General features: G+C 45.4%; 1 protein-coding gene across 1 annotated transcript in view; it reads right to left on the reverse strand.

The window, feature by feature from the left end:
- Positions 1-12,909, reverse strand: part of LOC119973445 (reelin-like) — a 415,628-nt gene that overhangs the window by 231,071 nt on the left and 171,648 nt on the right. The window contains 2 exon segments of the mRNA XM_038811578.1: positions 5,016-5,067; positions 12,697-12,793. Coding sequence (XP_038667506.1) covers positions 5,016-5,067; positions 12,697-12,793 — 149 coding nt within the window.

Genomic DNA, 12,909 nt, shown 5'->3' on the forward strand with positions numbered 1-12,909 from the left:
TGTGTATAAAATGTCTCAATCCATCCATTCACTTCATGAGGTAGCCTTGTGCAGCACTTACCTTTAACTTACTAATATAATCTTTGACATTTTTACCAGCATATAATAGTAATTTGTGTTTTCCATCAATAGCTTAGCATATAAAACAAAATACTACAGCTTAATGTGAATGATGATTAGTTTTTAATTTTACATATAGCCCCATCTCAAGTATTGCATTGTGTATGCATCCTTTAGACAGTACTGCAATAACTTACCAGCTGTTAAAACAAAAGTTACACTGAGATAGGTCTTGGGCTTAACTCCTGAGTGAGATACATCAACTCAGCGTACACATGTAAATAAACGAGTGGACAAAGTGAAATGAAGAAGAAAGATCATTGTTATCATTGACAATGGCCGGAACTTTCCGTTTGGGAAACTAAGGACATAATTAACGGAAAGCCACTTTTCAGCGCGGTTGGCAGGGTTTTCCTGGATCGCCGTGTTGGAGAGATTGTGGCCTGTATTTAACGACACTTGAGTGCCGGAAAATGAGCCCCATGAGCGTGTTGCCATACTGGCTGTCTCGCTGTCTGATTCGCCAGATTCACGCTTCAGCATCTCGCTGCTAACAAGGGGGAGGAGCCACTCACCACTCACTCTCAGTCAACACAACAAGCATGACAGTGCGGCTGACCTGCTCCTCACTTTGGGCGATGCTGACCTGGCCAGGCTTCTGGGCGTCGTCAATGCGAGGTGGGACATCCTGTTTTCCCAAGGGGGGTTGGAGGACCAGCAGCAGGGTCACCATATGCCACCTGGGAGGCAGTGGCAGTGCAGCCAGCAAGATCAGGGTGACCACGTCCAATATCGGAAGACCACCGAGCTGCAAGGCTCAGTTATCACCTCTCCCTGGTATCAGTTCCGCCTGCCACCCCTCAATTCCAAAACCCCCCGACGCCCCACAAATCACTCCTGACACGTCGCACCCTCTCCACATCCATCTTTGTGCTTGTTCCTCCCTGGCACCCACTAGCCACAATCCCTTCATATCCAGTGGAGTGTCCACACGTTCCACCTGCTCTTGATCCCCCTGATCCATCAAGTGTGCAGCTCACAAAGCCCTCTCATTGTCCCCACAGAGGAAGATAGCCCATAATAAGAAGGAAAGGACCAGTGGTGGGGTCTGGCATATGAGAGATCCGAGTCCTCACCCCCTATGAAGAACGGCTCCTGGAAATCACGGGGTGTCCAAGGAGAGAGCAGACACCGATGGTGGGGTTGGCCTGCGCCAAGGAGGTGAGGATCCACAGCCCCTTCACCCAAATGAGTTGTTTATGTCAGACAAAATGATCATTCCCTCTCACCGACCACATGTCCACTCACTCGCAGGATTTCCATCTGATGGAGCCGGGCCAACCCTACCCCGCAACCCAAGAGACCACCTGAGGAGAGCTCTGAGGAGACCAGTATTGAGGCATCACAGCTATCACCCCACCTTCCCCACAGCAGAGACATTAGTGGACAGGATTCTGGGCCACAATCTGGTGAGCACCACACAGTTGCTGGTGCACATCAGATGGAGGCAGGAACACCCAGGAGAGACAGCAGTCGGAGGTCTGCTGGATCCCAGGAGTCTGCTGAGTCCCAGTCAGATACCAAGCCTCTTTTCATCAGCCATCAGTTCTCCAAGAGCTGATGAAGATGCTCGGACACGGCCGTGAGATTAGGAGGGGATGTCAATGACACTCGAGCGAGCGCACAGCGATTGGAGGAGTCCAAAGGCCACGGCAGAGGGGATGATGCTGACAATTTGTGGCACCGAGGCCAACACTGCTCGGATGCTAACCACCGTTGAAAGCCTGCAGCATGAGGCCAGCGTCTAGAGTGTTGGTGTCCAAGATGTGGCTCAGTCTGTGACGACCATGGCTGAGACAGCTAGTCTCACTCTAATGTGCAGTTTCACAGGGTATCCGAGGTGTGGGGATCTGTCCCCTTTATCTTGGAGACCTTGGGTGAGTGCCGTTCTGTATTGGTCTGCACAAATGGGAACCAGACGAAATGGCACTCATGGAGGTCGCCCATGGGATCGGAGACCACCAGGTGCATGCCCTTTGGGCAGAGTGGTACCCTGGCACTGCTGATTCCACCTAGGCACACTGGTATTGCCAGTCTGACACCCTAGCAGTGCCACCTGTGTGCTGGCCTAGCGCTGGCAGGGGCATTGCCAGGTTAGCATTTTTTGTGTGTTGGCAATGGGGGGGGGGAGGGGGGACTGCCCTGTGTGGGTGTTTCAGGGGTGGGCACAGGGACCCTCCCATAGTGGGTGGTGCTTGGGGAGTCAGGGGTTGCGCCGGAGGCCTGGGGGATTGGGACACCACTTAGAAATGGTGTCCTGATCTCTCGCTATACTGAGGAGATCCAGCGAGCGGAGCTGCTTACTGTAGAAAATGGGGCTATGTGTGGCCTCGGCCGCATGTTCTCTGCTGAGGTCCCTTATTTAACGCGAGTGCTGTTTTATAGCCGGGTGTTTCTCGGCACTGCGAGCGTTGGGAAACATACGGCTAAACGCACTCACTATGGTACTTTGTTCCCATTTAGTTGAATCGTGCCCTAAGTCCGGTTTCAGGTGCATGTGGCAGGTGTTCACACCGCTATTCATCGGCACTTTTTGGGCCTCAGGGAGTTCGCCTCGCCAAGGCCACATTGAACCCGCCACAGCGGGACTGGCTCCTCACAGATCAGGGTGCAGGTTGACCAGCATCACCCCCCCCCCCCCCCCCCCCCCGCCCCCCCCCCCGCTTTAAGGACCCCCCTTAAATCCCCCAATCTACTCATAGCCCCCCAGACCACCCCTTCGCTGATGTGCAAGGCCCCCCCGGGCCTGACCCCTGGCAGTGCCAACCTGGCACCCGGTGGCAGAAGGTTGGAACAAATGACAATTAATTCTAGATCAATTATTCATTTTGAAACTGAGGTTGATAGATTTTCATTAACTGAAGATAGTAAGGGATATAGGAAAAAGCAGGTATATGGAGTTAGGTCAGAGATCAGCCATGATCCCATTGAATGGTGGGGTGGCCTACTCCTGTCCCTATGAGATGCAGAACTTTGTGGCCAAAATGGCAGCCAGGCTCATGCTCTGCTGTTCCTGGATTGGTCAACAGGGGCGCACTCAGGCTGATGTAAGATGCTTTTATCTCTGATGCATTAGTGTTTGGCTTGTGAGGTGATGATTGCGGTTTCTATCCAATCTTCATCTCATTGCTGCATTTGCCGAAGTAGTAGAACATTCTTCTTGTGGCAGCACATTGATAAGGAATCTTTTTCTGCTGAAAGCACTGATTCCTTGGGTAGCTGACCTTGTCCTATGGAAATCAGGACAGAGGTCTCTGGCCATCTGCCAGATTTGAAATAGTACCTTGTGGGTGCATCAATATCGATAGAAGACCATAGCAGTGAAAATGAAATGAAATGAAAATTGCTTATTGTCACAAGTAGGCTTCAATGAAGTTACTGTGAAAAGCCCCTAGTCGCCACATTCTGGCGCCTGTCCGGGGAGGCTGGTACGGGAATCAAACTGTGCTGCTGGCCTGCTTGGTCTGCTTTAAAAGCCAGCGATTTAGCTCAGTGAGCTAAACCAGCCCCTGTAATGTGTGAGCCCAGAGAGTGTGTCAATAATTGAAGGGTAATCCTTCTTACAAAAAAGTATGAAACTTGGGAAATGCCTCATCTTCAATCTTGCCCTGGTGTACTATCTTGGCTGAGATTAAAAATATGTCATGTGAGACACAGTGTGGTGAAGTTTCTTCAACCTCCCTCACAGCGTAGTGTTCAGGTGCACCTACCTGTTGTTTCAACAGGTTCTCGCAAACAATACCAATAATAATTTTTATTTCACATATGGAAGGTTTAAATAACAGAAATGTGGGTCCACTGCAATTGTATTGCCATTCATTTCTATTATGATCAGCAACATGCAAAAATAAAAAAAATGTTTGAGTCTGTTGCAAAATGTCTGCCTCATTTAGTTATTCGAGAGATAAATAAGTGGGACAGTAAGTTGCAATGAGGAATCATAAGATCCTTACAAATGGATCTAGATAGGTTAGGAGAGTGGGCCAAAATGTGGCAGATGGAGTTTAACGTGGATAAATGTGGGTCATGCATTTTGGTCGGAAAAATGGGAAGGTAAACTTATTATCTAAATGGGGAGAGATTTCGGGGTCCTCCATTGCAGAGGATCTGGGGTCCTCGTCTCAGGAGACACAGAAAACTAGCATTGCAGGTACGGCAGATAATAAAGAAAGCGATGGAATGTTGGCATTTATAGCTAAAGGATTAGAGTATAAATCTAAGGAAGTGTTGTTGCAACTATATAAGGCCATTGGTGAAATCACACCTGAAGTATTGTGCACAGTTTCTGGTCCCCTTGTTTGAGGAAAGATGTAGTGGCATTGGAGGAGGTTCAGAGGAGGTCCACTCGGTTGATTCCAGAGATGAAGGGTTTGTCGTATGAAGAGGACATTATCTCTAGAGTTTAGAAGAAATGAGGGGTGTTTCAATTGAGGTATACAAGATGATAAAAGGTAGCAATAAAGTAGACGTGGAGCGGACGCTTCCTCTTGTGGGGCATTCTAGAACGAGAGGGTCATAGTCTTAGGATAAGAGGTAGCAAATTTAATACAGAGTTGAGGAGAAACAATTTCTCCCGAAGGGTTGTGAATCTGTGGAATTCACCAACCCCAGAGTACGGTGGATGCAGGGACAGTGAGTAAAGTTAAGGAGGAGTTAGACCGATTTTTAATTGGTAATGGGTTGAAGGATTATATAGAACCGGCAGAACGGTGGAGTTAAGGCCAGGAGGGATCAGCCATGATCAAATGGTGGGTCAGACCCGATGGGCCAAATGGCCTAATTCTGCTCCCTATATCTTATGAACCTATGAAGTGAAAGCCCCTATTTTCTTCTCAAAGATTTAAAAAATGCTTCCACGCCACTGCATCAATGAAGAAAAGGCTAATGTTGCTTACCGATAGAGAACTGAAGAACAGATGCTGTGGTTGTATTAAGCATAATGGTCGTCTAGAAAAAAAAAGGACAAGAGGATTAGAAAAGGAAACATCTTGACCTTAACTGCTGAAATACTTGAATCAGGATGCTTTTTGGTTGATGCCACTTGTAGAAGGAACCTGTTACTGCCTGAAAGCAGTTATCGCTTTCATAAGAAGGATTTGGCTCTTAGTGGTGTGAGCAATAGGGATAAAGGAGAAATGTGAATCTGAATTCCCATCAGATCATCAGGAATTGCACTCAGAGTTGAAAGTGAATCTACAACAAAATGTCAAGTGGAAACATAATAATGTAGGGATAAGAAAAGGGGATGCAGTCCTTGTAGTCAACTCTCTGTCACTGTTTCCAGAGCTGACCTGATCATTTTTCATCTTTGCCTTCCCTCAAACTCATAGTTTTCAACTTTCTGTCAAATCTGGGAATTGATCCAATTCCTTTTTTAATGAGTTCAACCAAGTCATTCTGTACTTGATGAGGTAACAAGGTTTTCTTTAAGTTCGCATTCAAAATGCATTATATTCACTTTGATGTTTTTTTACATTATAATCCAGCTCGCTTCCGCAAGATACTGAACTATCATTAGATTTACAGTCACCAAATTTATGTTCGGTTGCAAAATACTCGTTAACACTGGTCACAAACAAAAAGCCAAAAGAACCAGTTTAATATTTAAACCAGAAATGAGCATTTGTAAAAACAGCAGCCAAAAGTTGACTGTGCCTTTAACAAAGAAGGCTGACTTGTTGCTGACAGCTGGGCATATAAACTGAACATAACTGTCAAATGAAGCCAGGCGTTAATAGTCAATTAATTAGCAGTGTAATCAGTGTATCTATGATGTTTTGCATCCATCGATCCCACAGGCCCTACAATTGCTTCACTTGTCATTTGAAATGGCTGCTTTTCATAAGATAGATTGGACGACTCACAGTCCAGATTGTACCAAAATGCTGATGACTGATTAATCATCAATATTTCACATGCTCTTCATCTGTGCTGTAATAGCTGCGCTTTGCGAATCGTGAGGGCAATTTTGAGCACAAAATTCCACCTCCGTTTAGAATTGGATTGCAGCTGCCCAAGTTTATCTGATTGGACATAGTTGACAGCTGTTAAAGGAGATCTTTATCAAGAACAAACTCGAGCCTTTGAGTGTGCTTTCAACCTTGTGCAGAGTGCCTCACAACTCTGGAATACAAGTCTGAATCTTTTTTAAAATCTTTTAAAATTTAGATTACCCAATTATTTTTTCCAATTAAGGGGCAATTTAGCGTGGCCAATCCACCTACTCTGCACATTTTTGGGTTGTGGGGGCGAAACCCACGCAGACACGGGGAGAATGTGAAAACTCCACACGGACAGTGACCCAGAGCCGGGATCGAACCTGGGACCTCAGCGCCGTGAGGCGGTTGTGCTAACCACTAGGCCACCGTGCTGCCCTGCAAGTCTGAATCTTAATTGGCGGCACGGTAGCACAGTGGTTAGCACAATGGCTTCACAGCTCCAGGGTCCCAGGTTCGATTCCCGGATTGGGTCACTGTCTGTGCGGAGTCTGCACGTTCTCCCTGTGGCTGCGTGGGTTTCCTCCGGGTGCTCCGGTTTCCTCCCACAGTCCAAAGATGTGCAGGGGTAGGTGGAATGGCCATGCTAAATTGCCCTTAGTGTCCAAAAAAGGTAGCGTAAAGTGGGGTTACAGGGATAGGATGGAAGTGTGGGGCTGGCGTGGAGGTGTGGGCTTAGGTAGGGTGCTCTTTCCAAGGGCCGGTGCAGACTTGATGGGCTGAATGGCCTCCTTCTGCACTGTAAATTCTGTGATTAATAAGGCTTCAGCTAACTTCGCAGGAGTAAAGAGCTGAAGAATTTCCAGTTGAGCAGCTCATTAGAATCATCCGACTATGGGATTAGAAATAGACATTTCTCTCTTTCTATCATACTCTACAAGTCTGCATATGTGACATCATCAACCACTGAAGAGTATCCAATTTCCTACTCTTTTCTCATCTCTGCTCTCGAGTCAATGGGTTGGATTTCCTTTTGGGACAGTTTCACTGGGGGAGGAGGGATGGGGACAGTGGGACTTTTCTCTAACCAGCCAGAACCTGTCCCCAGTTTTGATTGCAGAGGCTATTTAATATGCTAGTATGAGCTCCCAATTGGATCCCCTCTACCCAGGGGAACCTCATGCTGCTGGTCAAGAAAATCCAGTGGCTATTCAACAGAACATCTACTACGAGGAAGAAGCTAGAGGCTTTTCTTGGTGGGGACAAAGCATCCAACAGATTTTGGAGAAACACTTTTTGATCTGTGCGAGTTTCTCTCATGCATTGTCACTAATGGACTTATCGCCACTGTCATATGGTGTACTTCTTAAAAAATGAATTCATGGGATGTGGGCATCGCTGACTAAGCCAGCATTTCACTGCCCATCCCTTGCTGCCCTTGAGAAGGTGATGGTGAGCTGCCTTCTTGAACCACTACCGTCCCTGAGGTGTAGGTGCTCCCACTGTGCTGTTAGGGAGGGAGTTCCAGGATTTTGACCCAGCGACAGTGAACGAACGATGATATATTTCCAAGTCAGGATGGTAATTGACTTGGAAGGGAATTTCCAGGTGGTGGTGTTCCCAGGCATTTGCTGCCTTTGTCCTTCTAGATGGTAGTGGTTGTGGGTTTGGAAGGTGCTTCCTGAGGAGCTTTGATGAGTTCCTGCAATGCTTCTTGTAAATGGTAAACACTGCTGGCACTGTTTAAGCGATGGTAGAAGATTGAATGTTTGAAGAAATTGTACCAATCAAGTGGACTGCTTTGACCTAGATGGTGTCGAGCTTTTTAAGTGTTGTTGGAGTTGCACTCATCCAGGCAATAAACAAATAAATAACTGATGCATGTAGAAATGGTACAGCAGTTATCATGGGGGACTTTGATCTACATGTCGATTGGTTTAACCAGGTCGGTCAAGGCAGCCTTGAGGATAGAGTATTAATAATGTATCCGCTGATAGTTTCCTAGAACAGTATGTAAATGGGGAAACCTATGATGGGAACAAGCCGGTCCGTAGCTCTGGTCCTGGTAATGAGAATAAAGGGATTAAGGGTTATGGTGTTCGGGCCGGAAAGTGGAGCTGAATCCACAAAAGTCAGCCATGATCTCATTGAATGGCAGAGCAGGCTCGAGGGGCCAGATGGCCTACTCCTGCTCCTAGTTCTTATGAGACAGGATTAATTAATGTCTCATAGTTAGGATCCTCTCGGAAGGAGCGATCACAATATGGTGGAAATTTAAAATACAGATGGAGGGTGAGAAGGTAAATTAAACACTAGTGCTTTGTGCTTAACTAGGAGATTACAATGGGATGAGAGCAAGAGCTAGCTAAGGTAGACTGGGAGTAAAGACTTATGGTTGAAACAATTGTAGGACAGTGGCAGTACCCTTCCAAGCGATTTTTCACAGTGCTCAGCAAAGGTTTATACCAACAAAAATGAAGGAGGGTAGAAAGAGGGAAAATCGACCGTGGATGTCTAAGGAAATAAGGGAGAGTATCAAATTGAAGGAAAAAGCATAAAGTGACAAACATTAGTGGGAGACTAGAGGACTGGGAAATTTTTAGGGGGCACCAGACAGCTACTAAAAAAGAGCTACTAAAGAAGAGTAAGATAGATTGTGAGAGTAAACTTGCTCAGAATATAAAAACAGAGAGTAAAAGTTTCTACAAATATATAAAACAAAAAGAGTGGCTAAGGTAAATATTGGTCCTTTAGAGGATGAGAAGGGAGATTTAATAATGGGAGATGAGGAAATGGCTGAGGAACTGAACAGGTTTTTTGGGTCGGTCTTCACAGTGGAAGACACAAGTAACATGCCAGTGACTGATAGAAATGTGGCTAAGACAGGTGAGGATCTTGAGATGATTGTTATCACTAAGGAGGTAATGATGGCAAGCTAATGGGGTTAAAGGTAGACAAGCCTCCTGGCCCTCATGGAATGCATCCCAGAGTGCTAAAAGAGATGGCTAGGGAAATTGCATAGTGATAATTTACCAAAATTCACTAGACTCTGGGGTGGTCCCGGCGGATTGGAAATTAGCAAACGTGACACCACTGTTTAAAAAAGGAGGTAGGCAGAAAGCGGATAATTATAGGCCAGTGAGCTTAACTTCGGTAGTAGGGAAGATGCTGGAATCTATCACCAAGGAAGAAATAGCGAGGCATCTGGATGGAAATTGTCCCATTGGGCAGACGCAGCATGGGTTCAGAAAGGGCAGGTTGTGCCTAACTAATTTAGTCGAATTTTCTGAGGACATTACCAGAGTGGTAGATAACGGGAAGCCAATGGATGTGGTATATCTGGATTTCCAGAAAGCCTTTGACAAGGTGCCACACAAAAGGTTGCTGCATAAGATAAAGATGCATGGCATTAAGGGTAAAGTAGTAGCATGGATAGAGGATTGGTTAATTAATAGAAAGCAAAGAGTGCGGATTAATGGGCGTTTCTCTGGTTGGCAATCAGTAGCTAGTGGTGTCCCTCAGGAATCAGTGTTGGGCACACAATTGTTCACAATTTACATAGATGATTTGGAGTTCGGGACCAAAGGCAATGTGTCCAAGTTTGCAGACGACACTAAGATGAGTGGTAAAGCAAAAAGTGCAGAGGATACTGGAAGTCTGCAGAGGGATTTGGATAGGTTAAGTGAATGGGCTAGGGTCTGGCAGATGGAATACAATGTTGACAAATGTGAGGTTATCCATTTTGGTAGGAATAACAGCAAAAGGGATTATTATTTAAATGATAAATATTAAAACATGCTGCTGTGCAGAGAGACCTGAGTGTGCTCGTGCATGAGTCTCAAAAAGGTGGTTTACAGGTGCAACAGGTGATTAAAAAGGCAAATGGATTTTTGTCCTTCATTGCTGGAGGGATGGAGTTTAAGACTCGGGAGGTTATGCTGCAATTGTATAAGGTGTTAGTGAGGCCACACCTGGAGTATTGTGTTCAGTTTTGGTTTCCTTACCTGAGAAAGGACGTACTGGCGCTGGAGGGTGTGCAGAGGGGATTCACTGGGTTAATCCTAGAGCTGAAGGGGTTGGATTACGAGGAGAGGTTGAGTAGACTGGGACTGTACTCATTGGAATTTAGAAGGATGAAGGGGGATCTTATAGAAACATATAAAACTATGAAGGGACTAGATAGGATAGATGCGGGCAGGTTGTTTACACTGGCGGGTGAAAGCAGAACTGGGGGCATAGTCTCAAAATAAGGGGAAGTAGATTTAGGACTGAGTTTAGGAGGAACCTCTTCACCCAAGGGGTTGTGAATCTATGGAATTCCTGGCCCAGTGAAGCAGTTGAGGCTCCTTCATTAAATGTTTTTAACATAAAGATAGATAGTTTTTTGAAGAACAAAGGGATTAAGGGTTATAGTGTTCGGGCCGGAAAGTGGAGCCGAGTCCACAAAAGATCAGCCATGATCTCATTGAATGGCGGAGCAGGCTCGAGGGGCCAGATGGCCTACTCCTGCTCCTAGTTCTTATGTTCTTATATCTGTCCACAGAGCTCTCTGAGGATCACTCCCTGTGTACATCAGTCCACTGAACTCTCTGAGGATCACTCCCTGTGTACATCAGTCTGCTGAGCTCTCTGAGGATCACTCCCTGTGTACATCAGTCCATAGAGCTCTCTAAGAATCACTCCCTGTTTACATCAGTTCACAGAGCTCTCTGAGGTACACTCCTGTGTACATCAGTTCACTGAGCTCTTGAGGATCTCTCCCTGTGTCCATCAGTCCAAAGACTTCTCTGGTCTGCGAACACCAGCAGTATTTGTAGGTACACATTGAACAATTTATTAAGGGGTCTTCATAGTAAGGAACTCACCAAAAGTAAGTACATTATTAACATATAAAACTGAAAATGTGAACTCTCCTTCAAAAGCAATTCCAACTACTGGGGATTTTTAGTAAGTCTGTGCCCATTTTAGTCCACAATTACTTCCTGTGTCGGAACTGTCATTTTATTTAATAGTAGGAGACTTAATAGTACCGTCTTCCCCACTAGGCTACATAAAACCCCTTGATTCAAGAAAGTGTTAAATACGTGTTCTTAGGTGGCCGAATCGGATTAACTGTGCAATTCTAAAATAGACCTGTCCTAGGAATAAATGGTCTGGGATTCAAACTGTGGATTAAATGGAAAAATCAGATTTTATCTATAAAATTTTAAGAAGCGCTCATACGTTCAAGAATATGATGTGTGGTAACTTCAAAGTCCAACCCTGGTTTCTTTTTGCATCATTTGCTGCGCCTAATGGCAGAGATTATAAACAGCTGCCTGACTGATCTCCACATTCTCGCCCGCCAGTGGGGGTGGTTGGCTTAAATTTCAAACATGAGTAGAATTTTGAGGTTGTATCTGACATTTTTCAGTCTCTCCAATCGTCCGTCATCTTTATCTTACAGTGTTTGCAAGACAAATTGCGCGACATTTGTAATGGTGACGAGTCGTGGCCAAGGGAGAACGGATTAGGGGATTACAATTAAACAGCACTTCTGTGGATAATTGTCAAATCCCCCGATATCTAGTTATTTTCTCCACTTATTTAGCTTTCCCTCGACAAAGTCGGATGCAAATCTCCAGTAAAGGCGGCGATCAGGCACCTGATTCTCTGTCAATAGTTTCTGCGATCTGCCATCTGCCAGATGTGGGATCTTCCACCTTTTCATGTCGGAAATGTCCGGCCTGGATTCCGCGTCAATTCTAAATAGTGTGGCAAAGTTTAGGAATTCATGGTGTGGAGACAAGGAACAGAAAGGCACATCCAAACAATGGTGCTGAGGTTTAACAACATTCTGCACACTCAACATCCAGCATAGTTCTCAGGAGGATCCCATCGCGCAGTTACTCATTTTTATATCCTTATTTTAATTAAAGATTGCAAAGTGCCACCATCAGGGGCTTGGAAGCAGTTCCTCCACCCGTCCTCTCTGATAGGAGTGTTGGGTATAGAACAGCATACCGTTACAAATATTGTATAAAGAAAAATCAAAGTTCCTGATTAAAATACATGATTTAAAAGGTTTTATCTGCGAGGTTAGGAACACTGGCCACATTGTGGATTAGATGTTAGAGGTTACTGGGGTAGAATTTGGCCAATTTCTGTGCCTGTTTTCCTGAATTGATGGGAATTAGGAAGAACAGGAATGATCCTCCCGAATACACATTGTTCCTGACATCCGCAATTTTCTTTGGCCACACCCCTCGCCCAACATTTAAGGCACCTATCGGAGGGCTGCCACCCACTAGACAAATTGGCCCAAAATTCATCCGTTGAAATGGGAGAACTGCCTGCGGAAACCTGGCAGATTAGGCAGGACACCTAAATTATTAAAGTGGGGCCTGAGCCCCAATTCGAGTGGTCTCGGAGGTCCTGGTTAGGGTGCCTGTTGCCTGTGCAAGGCCAGTCTGAGCTCTAAATGGGTCAGGGTGAATTGAGCATATTGTAATATTTGAAGAATATGCACACAGTTAATGTGAGCTCCTTTTACAATGAGTGCTGCACTGCCGGTCTCTGCCATTGCTCATTGCGAGAAAGTATAAATCAATCAGTTTTTAATTTCATGAAGCAAATATTTTCACATTTAAAAGCAATTTACCAGTTCCCGTGGACCATATGGCTCGCAGAATGTAATCGCATTGCCATGCATTATGATGCCGCACTGATCCCCCACCAAACAGTGGCTACATTCAAACCTTAGAGAAATAAGACAAAGAAAGATCGCTTTAATTAATTCAGGCCAGTTACTGCACAGCTCACACAAGAACAAAACAAGTATTTGCAATTATAAACCACTTTTTACATCCTCAGG

Source organism: Scyliorhinus canicula, chromosome 11, assembly GCF_902713615.1.
Source record: "Scyliorhinus canicula chromosome 11, sScyCan1.1, whole genome shotgun sequence".
Taxonomy (NCBI): domain Eukaryota; kingdom Metazoa; phylum Chordata; class Chondrichthyes; order Carcharhiniformes; family Scyliorhinidae; genus Scyliorhinus; species Scyliorhinus canicula.